The sequence below is a fragment of the Hemibagrus wyckioides genome, linkage group LG11, assembly GCF_019097595.1.
Source record: "Hemibagrus wyckioides isolate EC202008001 linkage group LG11, SWU_Hwy_1.0, whole genome shotgun sequence".
In the NCBI taxonomy this organism is placed as follows: Eukaryota; Metazoa; Chordata; class Actinopteri; order Siluriformes; family Bagridae; genus Hemibagrus; species Hemibagrus wyckioides.
In genome coordinates this window covers 22,262,691-22,284,851 of record NC_080720.1, presented here as the reverse complement: position 1 = coordinate 22,284,851, position 22,161 = coordinate 22,262,691, and the positions used below count along the sequence as shown (strand labels likewise).

At 39.8% G+C, this 22,161-nt stretch overlaps 1 protein-coding gene across 3 annotated transcripts in view; it reads left to right on the top strand.

Moving 5' to 3' along the window:
• pdzrn3b (PDZ domain containing RING finger 3b) overlaps positions 1-22,161 on the top strand; it is a 96,265-nt gene that overhangs the window by 54,728 nt on the left and 19,376 nt on the right. Inside the window, exon 1 of one of the 3 annotated variants that reach the window (XM_058403830.1) lies at positions 19,098-19,292. The exons of the other annotated variants lie outside the window; for them this stretch is intronic. Within the exon in view, the coding sequence (XP_058259813.1) occupies positions 19,224-19,292 (69 nt within the window). The 5' untranslated portion in view covers positions 19,098-19,223. Of the gene's footprint in view, positions 1-19,097; positions 19,293-22,161 lie in introns of those variants that run through there. 3 annotated transcript variants of the gene reach the window in all.

Genomic DNA, 22,161 nt, shown 5'->3' with positions numbered 1-22,161 from the left:
TATGGCACCTTTTCACTCCAAACAAAAGAACTGTGAACATAATGATGTTGTAAACACCAACCTTAACTTGAGTCAAAATGAAATTCTCACCTTGCTAATAATGAGGCAAACAACAGGTGCTGTTCGAAACAGCTAGTGCAAACTAAGCTCACTACCCTTTAATCAGTTTGACACATTTGGGGGGTGGGGGGGTAGTGTTCCTTTAAACCCAGACATGTTGAGCCTATTTGCATTATCCATTTGCTTCTCTTCCCATTCTAGCGACTCACCCATTGACCAAAACTGACTAGCTTTCTGACCAAGTCTGTGACTAGCGCTAGTCTGTGGACTTTTACATTTGATGACTCGTTAAATGAAAGAACTCAATGACAAGTCCATATATGCTTTAAAAGTGTTTGCCCTTTTCCTGTAATGTGTGCTTAGCCATTTTCAAGCCTGTGTTTACCAGAAGTAAATCTTTGCACAGTAGAACAGTAGCATAGGCATCTGCACTGTCAATTGTCTCCCAGTGATTATAGATTCCTTTTTTTTTCTTTTTTGTCCCCTCAAGCATTTTCTTATAGAAGATTGCTGTCAATTATAGTTGTAACCTTTCATTCTGCTTGCTAGAGCGGTTGCTTTTAAGGACGTTGAAGCTGAGTGTGAAGCATGCCGTTTTAACCCGCGGCCCGTTTCACAAGCGTCGTATATCATTAACTGCCACGGCTGTGTGAAATGGTTAACATCAGAGGCTTTCGCTGCTGCAGAGGAGTCCATGGTTATATTGTGTTAAATAATAACCTCAAGTCCAAAGCCAAGTTGACTCATCAGACACGGTGTCTTAAATGACATTCGTTTTTAGAAGTGCGCTAGAGATTTTGCACCAGAATAGACCATACTGATTTGAAAACGCATTAAACGGTCTGGAAGGAGCATGATGTAACCTGGGAAGTATCAGAACTTGAAGCTTGTGTCTAATGAAAGGAAACAGCAGTACATTAGCAAACATTGCTCCATCGTATGCGTGCGTCATTTAGCTAGGCTCAGTCCAAACCTGTAGCATCTGAGGACAATTTTTGCCTGAACTTGTGGTTGGGAATGCACGTTCGTAAAAGATGGGTTTGGAAAAGCCAAATCAAGAGACTTCCATTGCCAACACACACACAAACGCACGCACACAAACACACAAACATGCACACAGAGCTTTTGGACTAGAACTCGTCTTGGAGGCTGTCATTTGCGGCAGAGGGCTCCTTTGTGCAAGTGGATAAGAAGCTTGTTTACTTTGGGTCTCCAGCCTCTGTCTGCTGCAACCATGAGGCGAATCCCAGCATGGGCTCAGCCACATGCCACACACACACACACACACACACACACACCATTGTGCCAACATTGCTGTGACAAACATTAGGAAACCTCAACAACAGCCAGCAAAGGCCTGGACAGTGTTTTCGGTGCCACACACTGACTAAGCTGAGTGTGTTTTGTTGAGTGTGTGCAGACACACCAACACACTCAGTGGTCACTTTGGTAGGTACACACATAATATAAGTGCTGTCTGCATGCTCTACCCTGTTCCTAACCACATGAAGACTACCACTGATCTGGATGGAGCATAATTTTCTCTACATCATTGATGAGAGACAGCTCATGTTAAGTTGATATAAACACTTGTATGATGGATGGATGGATGGATGGATAGGCGGATAGAGGGATAGATAGGCAGATAGATGGATAGATAGGCAGATAGATGGATAGATAGGCGGGCAGACAGATAGGCAGGCAGACTGACAAGACAGACAGATAGATAGTTGGACAGATAGATAGTGTGCCAATACTTTTACAGTTGGTAGATAGATGGAAAGATGGGGAGATGAATAGGTAAATAAATAGAGATGGATACCTTGGTATTTGTGTATTTTCATTAAATCCCAATCCCTGAAAGTGTTCACGATGTTTCACCTTTTTTTCTCCCCTACACAATTTCATAATTGTAGTATAGCTTTATTGCCAGTGCAACTTTCTGACATCACCACCACTGTTTGCTGGTTATTTGTGGTTAGCTGATTCTCATGTCAGAAATGACATTCAGGTGTAATAAGCCCCCACTCACACCCCAGTCTGCCCCCAACCCACTCACACTTCCCCCTGGCCTACACACACACACACACACTCTCTCACACTATTCAGCGAGTATCATGTCAGTGTCAGTGCTATGCTGAGATCCACCACCCAGACATCAGGTCAGCAGTGCTCTCTTTCTAATGATGGTTTGAGTAAAAGCTAAGACAAACTGTACATAGCCACAGATGCAGTACAGTCAGTGTAAACAGTAGTTGTACCTGATCAAATGCTCAATCTCCGTCCCTAGAAGGTAGGTGTGTTTAAAATGGTGGCCACAGAATAGAACATATAAACACACTGGCGTTCTCAGAATCCAGAGCTGGAGACAAAGCCGAATGGATGTTGTACTGCTGGAAGGGCAGAGTGTTTATGTAAACTGGGTGGCCGGGTGTTGAGCAACAGGCTCATGAAAGAGAGCACACACACACGCTCTCTCACAAATTTAATTCCATTTGGATTGTTGCTCATATGTTGTGCATAGCAGAACTCAAGTGTTTCTGTCCTGTTTAGTAGACTCAAGTGAATTTTTTTTTAACCTTTAGTGCCTCAATCCCTTCTTTTCCCACATCTCTCCTCCCTTAAAGCCCCCTTCTTCTGCCCCTCTGTTACATTTAAACAGTGAACTCATTGGCCACCTTTAGGTTAGTGGGTTGAAAGCTAAGCATTATTTGTTTATGGTTTGTCAGCAGTGAACCATATAATCTGTGACTACGCAGTTCATAAACCCAAACTCGTGGTCATATGACTCTTTATGGTAGAATCCATTCATGCCTTTGTAGAAATAGAGCTTTTTTTATAGAGAGAGAGAGAGATAAGTTGTGTCCCTGTGTAGTGTCATCGTTAAATATTGAAACATGCAGGGTTTTTTTTTAATGTCATACAAGAAGTGTTTCAGCAGGCCTCAGTTAATTCTCGAGGGGATCTTGTTTTCGAAGAGGCCCAGAGAATTTCAAGTCCTTCCTCAAGTTCTGCCAAGAGGCCAGCTGAACTCGACTGATGAAGGATGGGGAGAGAAAATAAAAGCAGGAGAACAGAGGTGAGCAGTGTCCCCTAGTGGATCTGTTGTAAAGAACTGGTCTCAGACAAAAGTGCGTGAATCAAAGCCTTTCTTCCCCATGCTTCTGCTTTTCCCCCTGAAGATAACGTTCACTCTGGCCACGGCTTGGAGGATGTTTTGAGAACACAAAGTCTGTCGTTAAGTCTGTCTTGAGCTGAACTTAGCAAGTCGCAACACGCCGGGTAAACTCCAGGTGTAGCGTCTGACAAAACAGGCTGTTATGTTCTGTTTAGGAAACCTTAGCTTGTTCAGATGTAAATGGCTTACTAGAGTATATTCAAGGCAGGTGTTATAATGGTGCAAAAAGAAAAAAATATGAACATATGTGCTTATTAGCAGCATAGAGCCACTTAGCATCTTTCATCACCTCATGTCACTTCAGCTGCTGTGTGTAGCTAGACTGCACTACAGTATATCTATATGAATGATTTTAGACACCTGCTGCGCGAGTCTTTTTATTCAGGTGAATGCAAATCTTTTCATGGGCATATCTCATGCATTCTGGACATGAGTGAATACTTCAGGCAATCACATTTTCACCTTTAATACTCATCTCAGCTTTCCGTTAGAGGTACTTACACACTCATTACTCAGTCTTATTTCTGCTCACATGTTCTGCAGTTTCCTTATCAGATATATTCTCTTTACCAGATCCATGTTCATTGAATTTCTGTCATGTCACACTCCACAGTAAGTAATGGCTCATATGAAAGTAGACATTAAGGGCTTGTAGTGTTTTTGATAACTATTTCTGTTTTTACCTAGCCTACTAGGGGCAATATATTTATAGAAAAGTTCCAAAAATTTCTTTCTTTTCCACACAATTGTTTCTTCTTCTTCTATCTTCAAAGTAACTGCTGATATCAAACCCATTTCTTTAAGTGTGACACACTGATACGTGTGCATTTTGGTTAGATACCTGTAGTGATGTCATGAAAGTGTTATTGAATCATTTAAGGCACTTGGTTTTCTAGAAGTGGAACCTGACAATGCTTTCTCAATATTTGACTTGTGTTTTCTGAGATGCTTTTCTACTCACCGCAATTGAACAGTAGTTATCTGAGTTACTGTAGCCTTTCTATCAGCTCGATCCCGTCTGTCCATTCTCTCTTGATCCCTATCATGTATATGGTGTTTCTCTCTGTAGAACTGCCTCCCACTAGATGTTTGTTTATTGCACCATTCTGAGTAACCTCTACTGACTTTTGAGCATTAAAACAACAGGAGTTCAGCAGTTATAGAAATGCATAGTGTTTTGGGAGACTGCTTCAATCCAGAGATGTACTGTTTCACAACACTGGAGTTGTGGAGTGCACACACATACACTCAGGATAAATCAATATATATAGATTTTTTCAAAAAAATAAATAAATAAATTTCTTAGGAGCTATAAGTGCTGCAAACACTTTGTACACATAAACAGTTTCTTTTTTTTTCTTGGTTTCTCTTCATGCTTCACTGCAGTGAATCTAGCCAGGCTTGACAGAGCTTCCATCTCATGAACCTTTCGATCCAATGTTTCCCAGAGCTGTTCGATTGGGTTAAGGTCAGTTGCCTAGACAGGCCAATTCATTACAGACAACACAATATCTCAGGCACAGCTAAAGACATCTGCAAAAATCAAACATTACATATGATCCCCAAACATTTGACACGCAGTATATAGATAGCACAGAATGACGGGAGCAGTCGATAGAGAAAGTGCATGATGCTGTAGAATGTAGTGTCTCTCTCTCTCTCTCTCTCTCTCTCTCTCTCTCTCTCTCTGAGATACTGTTTTCTGAGCTATTCAGTTTGCCTGTAAATAATAGAATAATAGTCATTATTCTTACTCTCTACACAAACAGGGTTTATATAGTTGCAAATTTGTTTAGGAAATGTCAAATTTGTAGAATAATATAAATAATTTTAGTACAGGACTCCGTCTTTCTCTCTCTCTCTCTCTCTCTCTGTGTGTGTGTGCTATAGTTAAATAATTTGGGAATGAATTAATGCGAATGAATTAAATAGTTGCCACTTAGCACTGTCAGTCATTTCCACATGCTTTTCCAGGATACCGTCATCTGACTTGATGCCCATATCGATTTTTGTTGCGTTGTGTAATGTAATGTAGTACCACTTTGTGCCTGTAGGGGGAAACAGAACCTCACCAATAACATGATCGTAGTGGCTCCTCTTCAAATGAGCTAATGTCTTCCATCTGTTTTTCCATTTGCTCACTGCTGAACTGACCATCTCACAAACACACATGGACACACACATATATTTGGTCTGCAGTATTCCCTGTGCTGCCAGAGTACACCTTCAGTACACCTTGTTATAAATTTTCCAAGTCTCTAGAAATGTACTGGAGAGATAAATCTCTCTCTCTCTCTCTCTCTCTCTCTCTCTCTCTCTATCTATCTATCCACTTGCATTGACCTGCTTTTCTGCTGCTTCTCCTTTGCTACTCCATTCTGCAGTTCAGGTCTCACCCACTGACCAATATCAAATGACTAACATCCATCAAAAGCACCTCTCCACCTAAGAGAACTCTCAATCCTACTCTATCTCTCTTTAAATCTCACTCTAACAGAAAGATTTAGAGCTGTGAAGAGTAAAAGGCCCTCTGATGTAGTGCACCAATGGTATTATTGTGTTTGGGATTGAACAGTCATTATCCTTATCTATATTGTATAATTACTCATTTTAAAAGCCGTCCAATTGGACTGAAGACAGGTTTTAAATTAATTCTAGATGCATTCAATGTGTTATTGAGCATATTTAATCTTCAGAAAAGTGTTCATTTTAGCACTGTTTGGGTCACTCGTTTTATAACAAAGACTTTAGTGACCACAATGCAGATATTTTTTAAGTTTAAATGCAGAAAACCGAGAAAGTTCAGCATTTTGCAGCTGCAGTTTTTGTAATGTTTTAATCTCTAGTCCTTTCAATGTTTCTATTGTGAGGTTCACTACAGTCGTAAAAGAAATGTTCATCAAGGGCTCCTCATGATGATTCAGAAGGGTTCTGGATGATTCATTTCAGAGAAGTTATCTATTATAGGAACATGCATAGAAACTTTAAGCTGCCTCAAAAAGACAAACAAGGTTATAGGACCTCTGTTTGAATGCAAAGCAGAAATGTAATGTGCATTTTTTTTAAAAATAAGAGGCCTTCTAATGTCTTCTAGTTGTGCATGAAGACGCACAAAGAATGCCCCAGATAAAGTCAAATGATGTGGAATAAATCATGTTTCTTTATTTAAATTTTTATCACCTAGCACAAGGGTTGCCTAGATTATTGCCTAAAATAATAAACTAAAGTCCACACATGGTGTGTTTTGGGATCTGGTTTAAAAACAGTCCACGGCTGCCAAGAACTTGTTTTAATGTGAATATCTAGAATATTAATTCTAATACATTTACTGCAAACAAAGACCATGTAAACAGAGGGAGAGTGTAAGTGTAAGGTCAGTGTATGCATGATGTACAGAAGCTTTTCTGCTGTAAGACTGGGAAAGGGAAACAAGGTTATAGAGTGGATAAAGTCTGTAACAGCCGATTAAAAAAAGAAAGAAAGAAATCTAAAGTAGATATTGTTCTAATAAAAAAATAAATAAAATAAAAAAAAAACTTCACCACAGTGAACTTGCTTAACATGCGAAGACTGAAGGGGGAAGGAGAAAAATGCATCTCTCTTTTCCAGTACCCAAACATTCTGGGCTAGTTTCAGGTCTTTTGTGCGGTTTTCGAGATGCATTTGGACTGAAAATTTTGCTGAGACCTCGCAACCCTGTCAAGCACTGTATCTCTTCATATCTGGCATTGAGGCTGCACCGTCAGCTTGTTTTACTAACCGTCTCAGTATTTGTTTGAACTCACATTCTTCATCGCTGATTAGTTTGATGGTGTGTGTGTTTTTAGGCAATAGCAGCCCTCAGACAAGAGCAGTTTTAAAGACGCTATAGCAACTCGCAATAACAACAAACTGCCCTGACTGCTACTTAAAGAAGATGCAAACTCTTCTCCTTTAGTGTAGTGTCAGTTAGTGTGTTGCACAGAAGAGATTAGATCTGTGTGTAATGTTTCTTACAAGTCGGTGGTTCTACTCTGTAGGGAAAGATTTGAGCTTTTTTTTTTTTTTTTTTCTGCCTCATGCCATTTTCAAAGAGCTTTTATCTGGTTCAGATGATATGGTTCTCATGTTCACTCTTCCTTGTCTGTGTGTGTGTGTGTTTTGGTGTTGTAATCCCTCTCACCTGTTTGCCTCATTATCGGCTGGTGTGTGGTGAAGCGTGACGGAGCATGAAAGCGAAGGGAGTTTGGAGTAATGAGCATCCATCACTCCCTGTCCCACTACCACTGAGCACTACAAATCCCCACTGAGAGACAGACAGACTGAAAGAGAGAGGGAACGCGAAAACATACACACAGCTGCTGCTACGTTGCAATGCTAATAATTAGAGCTGAAGTTTGAACAGCCGATTAGAATGGCAGAGTAAGGCAAATTACCACCTAAGCTGCAGTTGCGAATAAAATCTTAATTTAAATCAATCAACCATGTGGAAAAATGCATCAAAGGTAGCTTGAGGGATATTTTTAAAAAAAAAAAAGACAAAATCAAAACGCTGAATCCAGGAAGCAGCTGTCGCTTTTGAATAGGTGGACTGCTGCAACTCGTACACAGAGTCAAAGAGAGAGTTTAGAAAAAGTGGGAAAGGTGGAAGAGAAAATTGGACCCAAATAATGAGCAGACATGCTGTGTGCTGTGTAATTATATGACAGGGACAACTTTCACTGTTTTATCTCTCTTGGATTCTAAATAAAAACGCACAATGTTAGTTTTCCCTGTCGTATCAGGTGAACCATCAAGGAACAGACATTTGTATGTACACTGAAAACAAACTCCATCCAGAAAAAGTAATGTTTAAAAGCTTAACAAGGAGCAGAAGGGCAGATTAGTTTGCTAAAGCGTACATAAAAAGCGCATCGAATTCTAAAATCCAATTCCTATGAACTCAGTGACTCATTATTCATGGATTGGATAAACTGATGAATTAGCTTAACGAGTAAGCTGTAAGTGTAGCAGATAAACGCTCAAGCCTCTTCACCTTCAAACCCTGAGCATGTTTTCTATACAGGAGAGAGCATTGAATTTCTAAAAGAAAATATAAATAATACACTCGAACTTGAAATAGCAAATTAAAAGTGAACATTACAAATTCATGACCTCAGATTAGCAGTTGTGTGTCTGAATGTAAAATAAACACATACACTCATCCAAAATTTTTGATCAAGAGCTTCAAGGTCACACATCAGAATGAACAAAAGCCTCTGTGACATTGAATTTTCTTTTATTTCCTGTTCTTGACTGACAGGAGCGGAACCTGTTGTGGTGATCTGCTCTTGTAGTCTGTCCATCTCAAGCTTTAATGATTTGTGCATTCTGAGATGCTTTTCTGCTCACCATGGGAATAAACAGTGATTTGACTATATCCTTCTTTGGCAGCTTGAATTGATCTAGTCATTCTTCTCTTATCTTTTTAGTGTCATTCACTCAATGTTTTTATTACTTTGTGAACTCCAGATATTGTTGTGTGAAAATCCCAGGAGAGCAGCAGTTTATGAAATTCTCAAAACCAGCACATCTGGTGCCGAAATCCAAGCCAAGATCAAATACACTGAGACTCTTTTTCTTCATTGTAATCTTTGATGTGAACATTTACTGATGCTCTTGATTTTCTTTTTGTTTTTTATTATTATTATTATTTGTTTGTTTTTTTGCACTGTGCTCCTGTCCAATGATTGGCTGATTTAGATCACTGTGTATGAATGTATAGGTGTTTCTAATAAAGTGGACAGTGAGTGTAAAATTCAGCATAATGGTAGGTGCTGGATCAAGTGCTATTTTAGCCATGATTTGTAGGTATATTTTTTGGTTGTATAAAAGCTAGAGCTTGTGCTTAATTGTGATGGTCTAGACTCTACTGAAAAATTCATTCTTTCAAACATCGTCAAGAAAAATGTTGAAACCTCAGAGGTTCAAAAAACAAGGTAACAAGCTTATTTTGCATTATCTGAATGGAGTACCTGGACTTAAGTGTGTATGAATCCCAACTCTGAGCAACTGTGAGTAAATGTCATTTTTTTTGGTCTCAAGTCACTGACTCTAGTATGTGGACAAAATAACACGTTGACGAATCAAAGTTCTGCTTTTGTCAGAACAATACCATGTCACTGTCCAGGCTGCACTGCACATAAACAATAGAATAACGATCCCGAATATCACAAGCGACATAATAATAATAGATCTGCTTACCCGCATTATGTCCCACTGTAATGACCAGTCTAGCTGACAGTAAATCCTGATCGACCCACGTTCAAGTGTTTGGCATGAAATCAGTGTTCAATATCACGCACAGTCTCTCTGGGTTTGCTGTATTGATTGTTGAATACTGAGAAGATTCAAAACATTTGCTCGTATTACCAGCAGCCTGTAAAGATTTTACTCACTCTGTGCAGATCAAGTCACTCAAGCTGTGCGTACAGAAAGAAACTGATCTTCAGTAGATTAGAAAGTATTGTAATGTATTAAGGACAGGATTGGAAAGCCTTAAATTAGCAGTGTGGAGTTTGTGCTGCGAGGATATTTGAATCTCAGTCGTTACTAAAATAGTATGAACCTGGTGTCCGTTAATTGATGTCTATTGTCATTCATTTAATATGTTTCTGGTAGGTGTTTTAATATGCTGATGTTTTAGCTTCAGGTTGTGTAGTATGAAGAATTTGTTAATGAAGAAAAGGAAACACCATCTGGCAAATGTCTTTTCTGAGGGTCAGTTTTAAGGGTGTATCCTGCAGAGAAGGGGCCATGGTCAACAGCCCTTTCACCCTACTTCATCTCTCATATGCACAAATACACACACACACACACAGGTCCTGGTGTCAACATTTGAGTGACGGATACAAAGTAAGCATTTGCCACTCAGGGAGCCAAGAGAGAAGAGCAGAACAAGCACCGTCAGTCAACCGTTACCATGACAATGGGAGGGCTTGCCCCATCCCCTGGCCCCTTTGTGTCTTTATTGAATTAGCACACAGGTTGCTTTTGTGGGTCCAGGCAATGGTAATTGAAAACACATCACGAGAAGAGGGCTGGAAAAAGGAAGGATGTGCTTCAGTGCACTCCATTAGATAAGCCGACGCCGAAGAGAAAAGGAATGATTAATATATCAGAGAGACAGAAGGAATAAAATGAGAAAAAGAAAAAATATTGCATGTAGGGATTTGAGAATAGTTTCAGGGATGTTAACAATCCATAACCATCCAATCCATCCATAATGACCAGATAATTATTATAAGAAATCACATGATTTTCTTGTAATGATGACTAAAGAGATGCTTATCATGGACTTGTCTATGCTTTATTTCCTATGTGCTTCAGTGCAGTCTTTTCAAGTCGCCTAGTCCTGCCCCTCCACCCCGTTCCCATAAACTGTTCATTTACTTTAAATACACAGACTCAACGGCATGACAGGCAAGAGCTCATTACATTTAAAAGTGGCGACATCGAAATAGCAGTGAAGGCCATGTCCTGTTTTATGGACAGCAGGGGGACAGAACCAGTCGAAGAGTTTGATTTCTCATTTCGACATCATTGCACCTGCATCAATTCCACAGATGGAGCCCAGGTCCTGAGTACTAGTAGCCCCACTGATGTGGTCTCTCTTAATCGTGGGTAGCACAAAAGTAGCTGAAGTTTCATGGTTTAGTTAGGAGACCAGTCGATCTCTGCTCTCTAAACATATTTCAAAGATTGAACTCCAGCGTGCCAAAAGGGTTGACCTTTACTATCAGGCAGCATTTAGAAACACAGCTTTCAGTGTTTGTGTGCTTTAGTGTACGTCAGCCTTTTTTAAAAGCAATTTGAACTGATAGTCAGGTTTTGATCATACTAACACCTTGGTATAAGCTCAGACTTGTACCATAAAGGTTTTTATACGAGTATATATGATTACTGAAAAGCAAGTCCTGCTTTTATCCCCTGGTCCACCTTGTCTCCTTGTCTGACCAGAAGAAAATGGAGGAGTCTTTCCTGGCTAAGCTTAATGGATTCATGCTGGCTCATCTAATTGAGCTGAGCCTTTGTACTCCTCCCCAAAAAATGATAGCAGGAGTGTTTCAGTGCAAATGAAGTTTGAATTGGAGCAAAATTACTGGGTCTGTGGTCTTTATATAGAAAGGAGAAAGAAAGGCTTCGATGTCCATTTTCCTTGTAACAGGGTGTAAGAGGGGGTAGGAAGATGGTATTATCTACAAACAAACAGAAGGCTTTCGATAGCCATGTTGAGGGGAAACAGCTACCAGGGAATAATGGTCTGGCTAATAACCCAGGCTGTAAGAGAAATGGTGACACTGGCTAAGTGCATCTTGTGTCTGTTTTCACTCTTTAAAAGAGCTCTGAGTGCTTCTTTGAGGCTCCCAAATGATACAGTATTGACGAGCTTTTGTTGCTGTTCGAGAAGCCTTTTTAAACGGCTCTCAGAGGAAATTTACTAGTCTTGTTTTGCCATTTGAATAGTTAAGAGATGCTAATTTTCTTCTCTGAGGTATGACTTAAATAAAAATCATACATTTATCAAGTAAACAGGCTTAAATACATGTTAAAGCCAATATAGAATTTTGCCCATTTTATTTTTTTTGGCGTATGCATGACGTCTCTTTAGCATGAGTTGTGCTAGCAGTATTCATGCTCATCATTAGCATGGCTATTCATTAGCCCCTCGTTTAACGTGCAGGAAATTGAAGAGCCAGTACAGATGTATTTTTCATATCTTCCACTAAAAAGATTAGGGACTAGCACTTAAAAGCTACTCTTTTTGTCTGAGTGGGCAAGGTGACACATGGGAACTGGAGATGTGAAAAATTGGACTTTGTCATGCTAGTTGACCGAATAATCAAATTGATTTAATGTGCTAATGCGATTTGTATCGATACGGGTTGATCTTTGTAGATAATCAGCGGTGAGACGTGTCAGAATTTCAAAACAGCCTCACAGTCTGTTGTTTATTGTTATTGCACAATGTCTGACACTGATTATAATAATTGACTTTGAATTTGAAGTATTTGTCTTCAAGCTATTTCCTAATCGTAGACTGCAGCAGTGTCATTACAATATAGTATTTTGCTCATGTGCTGTGTCATATACTGAATATTTATGAGTGTAAATTAGATTAGTCCACAGCAGCAGTCTATGGAAAGGTTAGAAATGGAAGCTAAACCTCGGCAATACAAGGTGCACCAGTACATGATGTATTTAATCTAAATATTCATATCTGAATAACAGCTTATTTTTCTCAGTTATAATGTCAATATATTGTATTATATGAACAAAAATCCAGAACATAAAGAATTACATGCACTTTATAAACTATCCATTATTTATTTTTGTTTATCTTGACCAGCATACCAATAACCAATCCAATTATTTCCTTAACCATAGCTTTTTTGCTTGAAAAACCATTCTGTAGGCAAAGAAAACCTGGCCTCTTCCCAGGCCTGACAGAAAGAAAAGGTGTCCAGCACTCTTCTCCCCACAATATGAGACCCCATTTCCATCTCATTAAGGCTGACAGATGAAATATGAACACGTTTAATATCCAGCCTAATAGCTAGCGTTGACAAGCCACATAAGTTAGCTGGCTAGAGGACTGTCATGGCATTTGGATAATGAACTGTAAATAGGATTTTATTAGGCTTCACTATAGCTGTCTAGAGTGGGGTGAAAGGAGGGCTTATCGTGGCAAAGGTTAGTACCTGGTTTTAATGCCCTTATTATAAGCGTTCATGCTGCTTTAACCAGCAGGGGCGATTCGGCGTTGGTTGGAGGTTTGCCAAGACCGAAGACATATTAGCAGTGCCAGTCAGACAGAGAATACACTTGCCTGGGCCAAGTCCCTCCTCTCTCATCACCTCAGCCAATTTATTTATGTTTAAATCCATTCTTATCCTCCGCACTAAGAACCCTGCCTGTGCCTGACAGCTTTTCATTGGCGCTTCTTCATTTTCTCTGATTTTAAACCTTTTTTTTTGCACATTAAAAACCCCAAAGCATATCTTGTTCTGTCAGGGATTAGCGGTGAAATTAATGGTGGGAAATATTTTGAATGTAGCTCAGTCTATTCAGGCTACCTCTCATGACCAGCGGTGTCCGATCTTATCCGCAAAAGGGCTGGGCTGGAGTGGGTGCAGGTTTTCATTCCAGTCAACCAGGAGCCACACCTGATTCCACCTGTTTAATCAGTTGATCTTTGCTTATGGTAGACTCAGGTGTGGCTTTTTCTCAGTTGAAATGAAAACCAGCACCCACATTTGCCCTTTCCTGATGAGATTGGGCACTCCTGCTCTTGATGATAACGCTCATAGTATAGTGTTCAGCCCTGGTTATTAGAGGGTTGATGTAGAAACATTGATCACAAACTGGTTATGCATTTCCCACTGGAGTATCATCCAGTCTTCCTGCGTATTTCCATTTACTTGAGCCCCCTGCTTTTGCTGACCAGGATCCTTTTAGCTGTTTAAATCTGTGGACCCACTCAGTGCAGATTTATTTCATGATCTATTCTAATATTCTTAGGTTCATTATTTAAATGTGTAGTAGCTGTTTAATCGATATATTTTTCCAGAACTTTCCACCAACAGAACTGCTGTTTTTAGGTTTGGTTAAGATTTAAGTCCATGTTGCCAAGTTGCAAAAATTCCCTAAAAATAAATACAGCTTGTTGGTTGTGTTTTTGGACCCTTTAAACTCTAACAATATGCATCTTAGCTTTTAAATATCAGCTCACACTGTTAGCATCTCTCCTTTTTATTCATCACCACAGAACCTTAGCTATCAGTTGTCACGGTCAGTTTTGCCTGTTTTAGCGTCATGACTATCCAGAGATTTGTACATGTTGGTAAGTATGTGTTGTGTTTACTTTTCTCCCTTCATCCATTGGATCTGTTCTACAGTACTGATACATCATGTCTAGACAAAGTTTTGGGAAATGGTGGCTTAAAAGTTTAAGGCTCTGGGTAACTGATCAGAAGGTTGGGGGTTCAAGCCCCAGCACTACTAAGCTGATATTTTGGTTCCTTGAGCAAGGCTCTTAGCACTCTGCCTGTGGGATGCTGTATCATGGCAGACCCTGGGCTCTAACCCCAATTTCCTGAACTGGGACATTTCACTTTGAAGAAAAAGGCTTCTTCTTCTAGTGTAACCATAATGCTCTAATATCAGCTAACTAACTCTTCTTGGCTGCTTTGTACAATTATTAGTATTAGTAATAAACATTAAGTAAAGATTGTTTTAACTCTAACAGCCATGTTGCCTATAGCAAAAATCCCTTAAAAATAGCTAAGGTGTGTTATTTGGAATAATGGCAAAATTCTCCTCATATTCTGCCCCTAAACTTTGTTCTAATTGTTTGGTTGTTTTTCCTGCTTGCTCCCCAAATTGCTACTGGTTGGGAGATGAAACTTCTTGAAATTTTTTGGACGAGCTAGATTTCATAAATAGGCTTAGTTGTTGATGGTTGAGGCGTGGAAAAAAAGAGGATAATAACAGCATTTAGTGCAGGGAGACTCACCATCCTGGCTCACCCTGCTGATTACACCACCATCCATGTGACATTATAATGCAGAAAGAGCAGATGTGTCGGGTGTGTCAGTGTGCTTTTCTAGTCTAGCCAATACATTACAGTAAAAAGCCTTCTCTCCCTCTCTCTCTCTCGCCAAAATGCTGGCTTTGTCTGATTCATATCCACTCTGACTGTTATTACCTGGACCAGTGTCTGTTAATTATGTTTGTCTCTTTTCTTTTGTCTCTTGATCTTGCTGTAGCTCATAGAGATGGATAGCACGGCATTTCCTCTAGCGTTTGGCTGAAATGTTGAGGCCATGGCTCTATTAACTGGAGTCTGAACTCTGATCTCCACAGAGTGTATTAAATGGAGGAAGATAAATTCCCCCGCACAGCTGGAGCCACGTTTTAGAGCACTTTTATCCTCATGCGCATCGAGTTTATAGAGGTAGCCAAGGTTATACTGACAAAGATTCGAATTTCTAGAACCTTTAAAAGGCATTGAAACCAAACATTATAACATTATCGATATTGGCAAGACTGACCTGTCATGTAGAAATGATGCGTTTTGTTCACTGAGTCAAGGTAATGGCACTCAAATGCAAGAGTGCGACTCAGTGTGTATTTTCAGGAGTATGCATCTGTGTCCTGATCCTTCTGTAGTGGCAGTTAAAATAACAGCATAGCCAACTGTTAAGGCTGCTCCTGCGGCGCAACAGTGTGCGGTTTAAGCAAGCTGGGCCCATGAATATGGATAACGTATCAGAACAAATGTCCAGACAGAAGGGGTCACTGGCTGTGCTGCTTTAATTAAAGTAGGGATAAAGCAGCGGCTGTCTTCCCTTAGATAAACCCTCCCACCACCAGCATCTAGAATAGCTTTCCATGTTTTCCTTTGTCGCAGCCTGATTCTGCATTATTTCCATTGGGAGACCTTTTTTTCTGTCCAGAGGTCCTACTGCTAGTTATTTAGGCTGGTTATACCGCAATAAGTCATCTACTTATTAAGGTCTGGAGTGTTTACTCTGCTGTGGTGTTGGTATTATTGTCTAGAAAGCTGCATAGCTGATATAAGATTAGTAAAGGTTGAGTAAGGGGTCAGACTATAAGAAGATGCCCTTGCTCCTCACAGAAAATATTTACCAGAATCTTGGCGATGAAATAGGCTCCATGTCTGGCGGTTCAAGAGAGCAAAATGGCTTTGCTTTTTGGATGAAATTTGTGAGAATACAACAGCAATGCTCATTTGCATCATCTGTCTCATTAGTTTCACACTTACACAAAACGTTTTGCTCGGCCAAAAAAACTCCCATGTAACTGTTTATCCAAAGAGACTAGCACTATGGCTGGAAAATTCTCCATTTTCCCCCTTTCAGTACAGCGGTAGCTTGATTCATTGGTCTCAGCAAGCTGTGGTAACATCTGATCACAGTGGTGAAAAGAACGCTCAGTGTTGACAGATAGATGATAAAGGGAAGAGTCTCAGAACAGCAGGATCTCTGGGATTGATTGGGTTTGGGGAGCTCATGGCTCTACCACATACAGGAAACACTGGAGACCGTGAACCCTAAACCTGGTACAGATCATATGGAAACATCTGGCCTCAGCCTCAGGAAATCCCACCTCTGGCTCTAAAACCTATGAGTGTCACATCGACCATCATCCTATCATCATGTAAGAGAGACAGGTATGAGAACTGTACATCGCAAGCCAGCTTCCTGTCTACTGAGGTGGAGGTGTTGGGCCATCCAGGGTGGAGTGTGTATTAGCCTCCCCATCTGAAATAATATTTCCTTAAGTGATAACCTCACACATCCAGCAGAGGAAAGAATTCACACCCCACTGATATATTTGGCACATTCTGTGCAGTGTGTGAAAATAAAATGGCATGTATGGAATGTTAAGTTGGACACCATGGTCTTTGTAGAAGGATATTTAGCTGTCTTGCTTACAACAGTGGCATTTGATGTATAACTTTTCTTACTGGTTCTTGTCATGGGTATAGATTTTTTGCATATTTCTGTAACTGGGAACATTTACTTTTCCACCAAATTGCCTATCCACATGGCTGATGTTCAATGAAAGTGGTTTTATTCAAGGTTGATATCCAGCCTTTTTACAAAATACAGTATTTGTTTCCATATGTTTAGAACCATTGATGTACACTTTAACTGTTTAGCTAGTACAGGGACAGTAGGAAAAGGTGGTTAAACTCAGGTTGAATTCCAGAGAAGAGTTTTCTACTCTTGCTTCATAGCAGTCTAATACAATCAACTCAATGATGTGCATTTATTTTAAAGATTAAGTTTGTTCTTTTTTTGAACCTGAGCTTGGGTCACTCACTGTCTGTGATGTTTTCCATGTTTTCCCTGTGTTCTCTGGTTTCCTCCCACTGTTTGAAAACATGCAGGTTGGTGGATTGTCTGTACTTAATTGCCCATGTGTGTGGTGATGTGTGATTGACTGGGATCCCATCCAAGGTGAATTCTGTCTCCTTGGGCTTTGTGGTTATATTTGAATTATGAAAGCGTTGATAACAGACAAATGTTGTCATCAAACTTATACATATGACCTTTTCTTTTTGCCCATTAAATGATAGTAAGGTATGCTCGTATTTTTACTTATAGTACACTTAGTTATGCATCTGATTTAATTGATTTAAATGAATATAATACAGCTATTAGTTTATTAAGGAACAAAAATGTCTGTACTGAATATTAAATTTAAACAGTCTAGTAAATAAATAAATCAGTACAGTGTGATGCTGTCACTTCACTGGTTTAAAATAGTGGAGTGCCATGGCAGTACGCATTCTCTTGGAGGACGTTGCAAATGGTTCATTATGCAGAGATTGAGCAGATTTATTTATTTATTTATTTTTATTTTATTTTTTATTTTATTTTTTTTTACATAAGTGACATTGATTAATAAAAAAAAAAGACATTTTTTTGATGAGTGAATACAAGCTACTAAAGGCCATCATTTTCTATAATTTGAACAGAGCAACTAACCAATTAACAAGCCATTAGTATGGATTGTGACTTCTCGAGGGAAAAAAAGGATATTTGGCATTACTTGGTTTTCTAGGTGATGCACCTGTTTACATATAATAAGGTAATCTTCAGTTAATGAACAGGTGACAGATGCGTGGATCATACAGAATAATTGTATTGAGATTTGGAATGATTTTATATATGGCCCTGTAATTGCCAGTTGCAAGCGGGGAGGTGCTTAGGGTCATTATGTGAAATTATCGAAAAGAACCTGTGGTCCAATTGTGTGTGTGTGTGTAGAAGTAAAGCTGTCCGACTTGATGCCGCTGCTCTCTAATTGGTGTTTGCGTATGCTTGGCTGAGTGGCACCAGAGTGATGTGTCAGGAGGGCGCCAGGTCTACGTTGCCCTTTTGTTAACCGCGCCGTCAAAAAGAGCAGGCACTGAATGAGCGAACGCTACTCAAACGGCTATGTTGTTTCACATCAATCAGCCCTGTTTGGCACTGTTGCCTTGTACATGCCTTGTTGATGAGGCAGAGAGTAGTTCAGTCTGTTTGGCTGTTTGGTTACAGGCCAAGCCATTAGTGGGAGCAAGTGGTGGAGCAGTCGGCTGCTGGATCGCCTTTGTTTTTGTATTGCGTGAAAATACATTAAAGGTCACTGAAAACACAAGTTAACTCGATGGCTTTCTGCATGTTGTCCACTTCTGCTTCATTTGTTTCCCTTGTGTGACATTTAGCCTTTCTGATGTTGCTTGTTTCTAAGAATACCTAGGAATATGTTTATCTGAAATGCATGGTGGCCTGGGAAATCCTTTCACATGCTCAAATATGGACATTTCTTACTATGAATAGTAATGCAAATGTCCTGAAACTGAACATGTTTCTTTCTTGTGTATCTCAACCAATGTAGTGTTAGAAAGAAGCTTAAATAATAAATCTTAAATCAGAATAGAGATTTTTTCAGAATTTTGTCATAGCATCTTTTTTTTTTTTTTTTTTTGGATATGATATTTTGTGATAAACTGTTTTGTTTCATTAATTACCTGAGCTAAGAGGAGATATAATCTGTTGGTTGTATTGAAAGGAGAGATTTCTTATTTTTTAGACTCCGTTTCATCCCTGGTCATTATGGCTCATCCTTCTTATGCATATTCAGTGAACCTGGTGCTTAATATGCATGAGTGGGTGTGTTTAAGCAGAAGTGTGTTAGTGGTATAAAAGCATAAAAGGCAGAGAGAAAGAGAGAGAGAATGAGGGGGGGGGCAGGAAATGACTGCACTTGCACACTTGGATGTGTTCACACACAGAGAACACTGCATTGTGGAGTGTGTGTAAATCTTCAGTAGTGAGAGAGAGAGAGAGAGAGAGAGAGAAAGAGACGCTTCCAGGGAGGAGGGAGGAGAGCACACAGTTACTGCTCTCGTCCAGAAGACAGGAAGGCTGGATGGTGTAAACTCTTCATCATGGGATGCAGCCTCTGTACTTTACAGAAGCCGGCAGAGCGATACAAACTGCTGTATGAAGTGTGCCGGGTAACTGACTCTTTTTTTGTTTTTTTATTCACTTGTGTATTTGTTACAAAGAGTTTGAATCCTCTGTGAGAGGAGGAGAGTATTAGGAGAGTGTACATGTTGAAATACAACCTTGTTTGTGATTTCTGAATTTCTGATTTTGTTGATCATATCATGTAAAATCACTTCTCTTCTCTCATTTCATGGTCTGGTGATGACATGGTGCACTTGCTATTACATGTGATTTTAAGATCATGTTTGTTGTGATTTTCTGAGTGTTAAAGGCAGAAGTTTGTGAAGCCAGTCTCTGTGGGTGTTGTAATGTGTACAGGTTGCTCAGAAGAAATCGAGCTTTTCATCGTGTACTGTAAATTTTTTTATAGTTAAAATCAAAGCAGCTTATTTTCCTGTTTACTTTGGTATTCATCCTGTCTTTTTTTTTCCTTCTTCTTCTTTTCTATCTTGCTATTTTCATTGCTGGTCTGTCTGAGAGTGTTCCTATTCGTTTTCAATATAAGATCTTAGATTGTCCTAGTCCTAATTTATATAGATATTTACTTTTGCTTTTCACATTAGAAGATTTCACTGAAGGTACAAAACCCATCAAAGGTAATTAAAGAAGACGTGGTTTGTCCGTGTGGTTGTGAAATTGTTTGTAGGCAACACTTTTACACATGCAACAAGTATGGAGGTGTTAGTACTGTGTGCTTCGTAATATTATCTCATGGTCTGGGATGAGTGAGGTTTAGTTCTGTTGTCTTGGGATGCTGAGATCTGATGTTGCAAGTGGTCGATGGAGCTGTGATTGAGCCAGCAGGGGGCTGTGTAGAGCCTGGTCACTTGTTCAATTGCCCACACACACACAAACACACAGGCATGCACTCACACACACACACACACACACACACGCACACTCTCAGTATCACCTACCATTAACAATTATTAGTGCATTTAATTATGCAGTGCCTAAATCTGATCATAACAGAAAAAAATAAATATTTATATTTCTTCTGTAGTTGTGTGTATGAAAAGGGAAAAAAAAGTTTCTCAGCGTCTCTAAATATGAAAGCATCTCTGTTTCAAACAACAAACATCAAGAAACTCCAGAAAGAGCACTGTATTTGTGTATGTGCGTGCATGTGCGGACAAAAGGAAAACTAATAGGTACCCACTATGTGTGTTTCTCATTTGTAATAGCCTCTGTAGGTGTTCCTCTGCTGCCAGAGTTCTTTCTTTAGTGTGTCTGCAGACGAGCTCTGCTTTGATCAACCCCATGTAAGAGTGGGGCTAAAAGCCTTGTCGTACATGGTGGGAAGTGTGTGTGTGTGTGTGTGTGCGCTCATGCTCTAACAGTAAATTATGTTTTCAATCCAGCTTTTTTCTTTACAGAGGAAAAAAGAAATAGTGGGCCACCAGAATAGATCACAATCCTTTGTCCTGCTCGTCCCACTCTCTGTGGAGACTCCTATCATGCAAACTGTCAATTAGGTTTGATTGGCAGACTGTTAGCTAAGGACACCATGCTGTTAGGCTTATGGCCCTTTCGCCTTGCCAATTACTCTTAGCAGGGCTACCACCTGTGTGGACTGAGTTTCAGGACAGAAAGGCAGTCAGCTATGTTTACCATCAAACTCTGTTTATCGCTACTCAGATAAGGCGTCCAGTATGCCTTGAATTCTCCCCTCCAGCTTTCTCGTCAAATGATAAGTCAGGAGAGAGGCGCTTTACCTCTGAAGACATGTAAGGGATAAGCATTATCTTAGTGTGACATTGCCAAAGCAAGTGACAAGCAATGTGATTAAATTTCACCAATAAATGTTACCCATCGATGCATCAAGACAAGAGACGGTTCTGGGAGTCCAGTCACGTTTTTTTTTTTTGTTTTGTTTTTATCCCCTCCCTGTCAGTCTTCTGCTTCTGTGAGAGGTGATTTATAGTTCTTGTCCATGTGATATGAAACTCCTTAATCAGATGTTGTCAATTTTGTTTCTCACTCATGTAGTTAACTGTCTGGTGAGAATATGGTCACTGACTTTGTTTTCCAAGTAAAACCATGGAAATACTAGTAGGGTGGCACTGGTGGATTTTTTTTTTTCTGGGCCAATTCCTACCACTATACTTTGAAGCAACAGCTAGCTGAAGTGCCATCATGTGCCACCTCCAAGATACATGAAGAAATCCTCTGCATGAGAAAAGTAGTTACTGCCATTTTCAACGTACATGATCTCTTAGACAACTGTGACTGCATAGTGTTGCTTATGATTGACAGGGAAGAATAACAGCATCCTTTCCCCCCAGATAGTTCAGTTATTGATGGCTGTGACATTGCCAGGATTCAAACTCATGATCTCTCATTAGTAGGGTGAGCATTTTTTGCCTGGCACAGGTGATTTAATGAACACCAAATGAGTCCAAAGTTTGTATTGTTAAAATCTCATCCCTTCTTGTCAGCCATATTTCCCACAATATATTTCATGTGTGCTTGTGGTAGGTACTCATGAACCTGTGCCAGAATACATGCACTAAACCATCCTTTGTAGAAGGCAGCAGATTCAGAGATGGAATGAGCCGGGACGTGTCTGGTGTGTGAGGAGTTAGGTGTGTTTGTGGCAGAATGGATGCGTTACATGTAGGTTCAGGCTCCAGGCTTGCATTATCCTCAGATAATACACAGATCCTATTCATTAGTGTGTCTGGCATCTCGCCCACCTTCCAGCTTTTCCCTCGATCACTTTCCTTCTCTATGTACTATGGTCCAGAACGATGTCTCTGTCTCATCAGTGCCTCAGTCAACTACAGACAGGAGAAGAAACATACTCCCAGATGTCAGTTCTTCTTCAAGGTCCACACAGGACACATGTCTCCTTTAACATTTTCATTATCCCTGAAA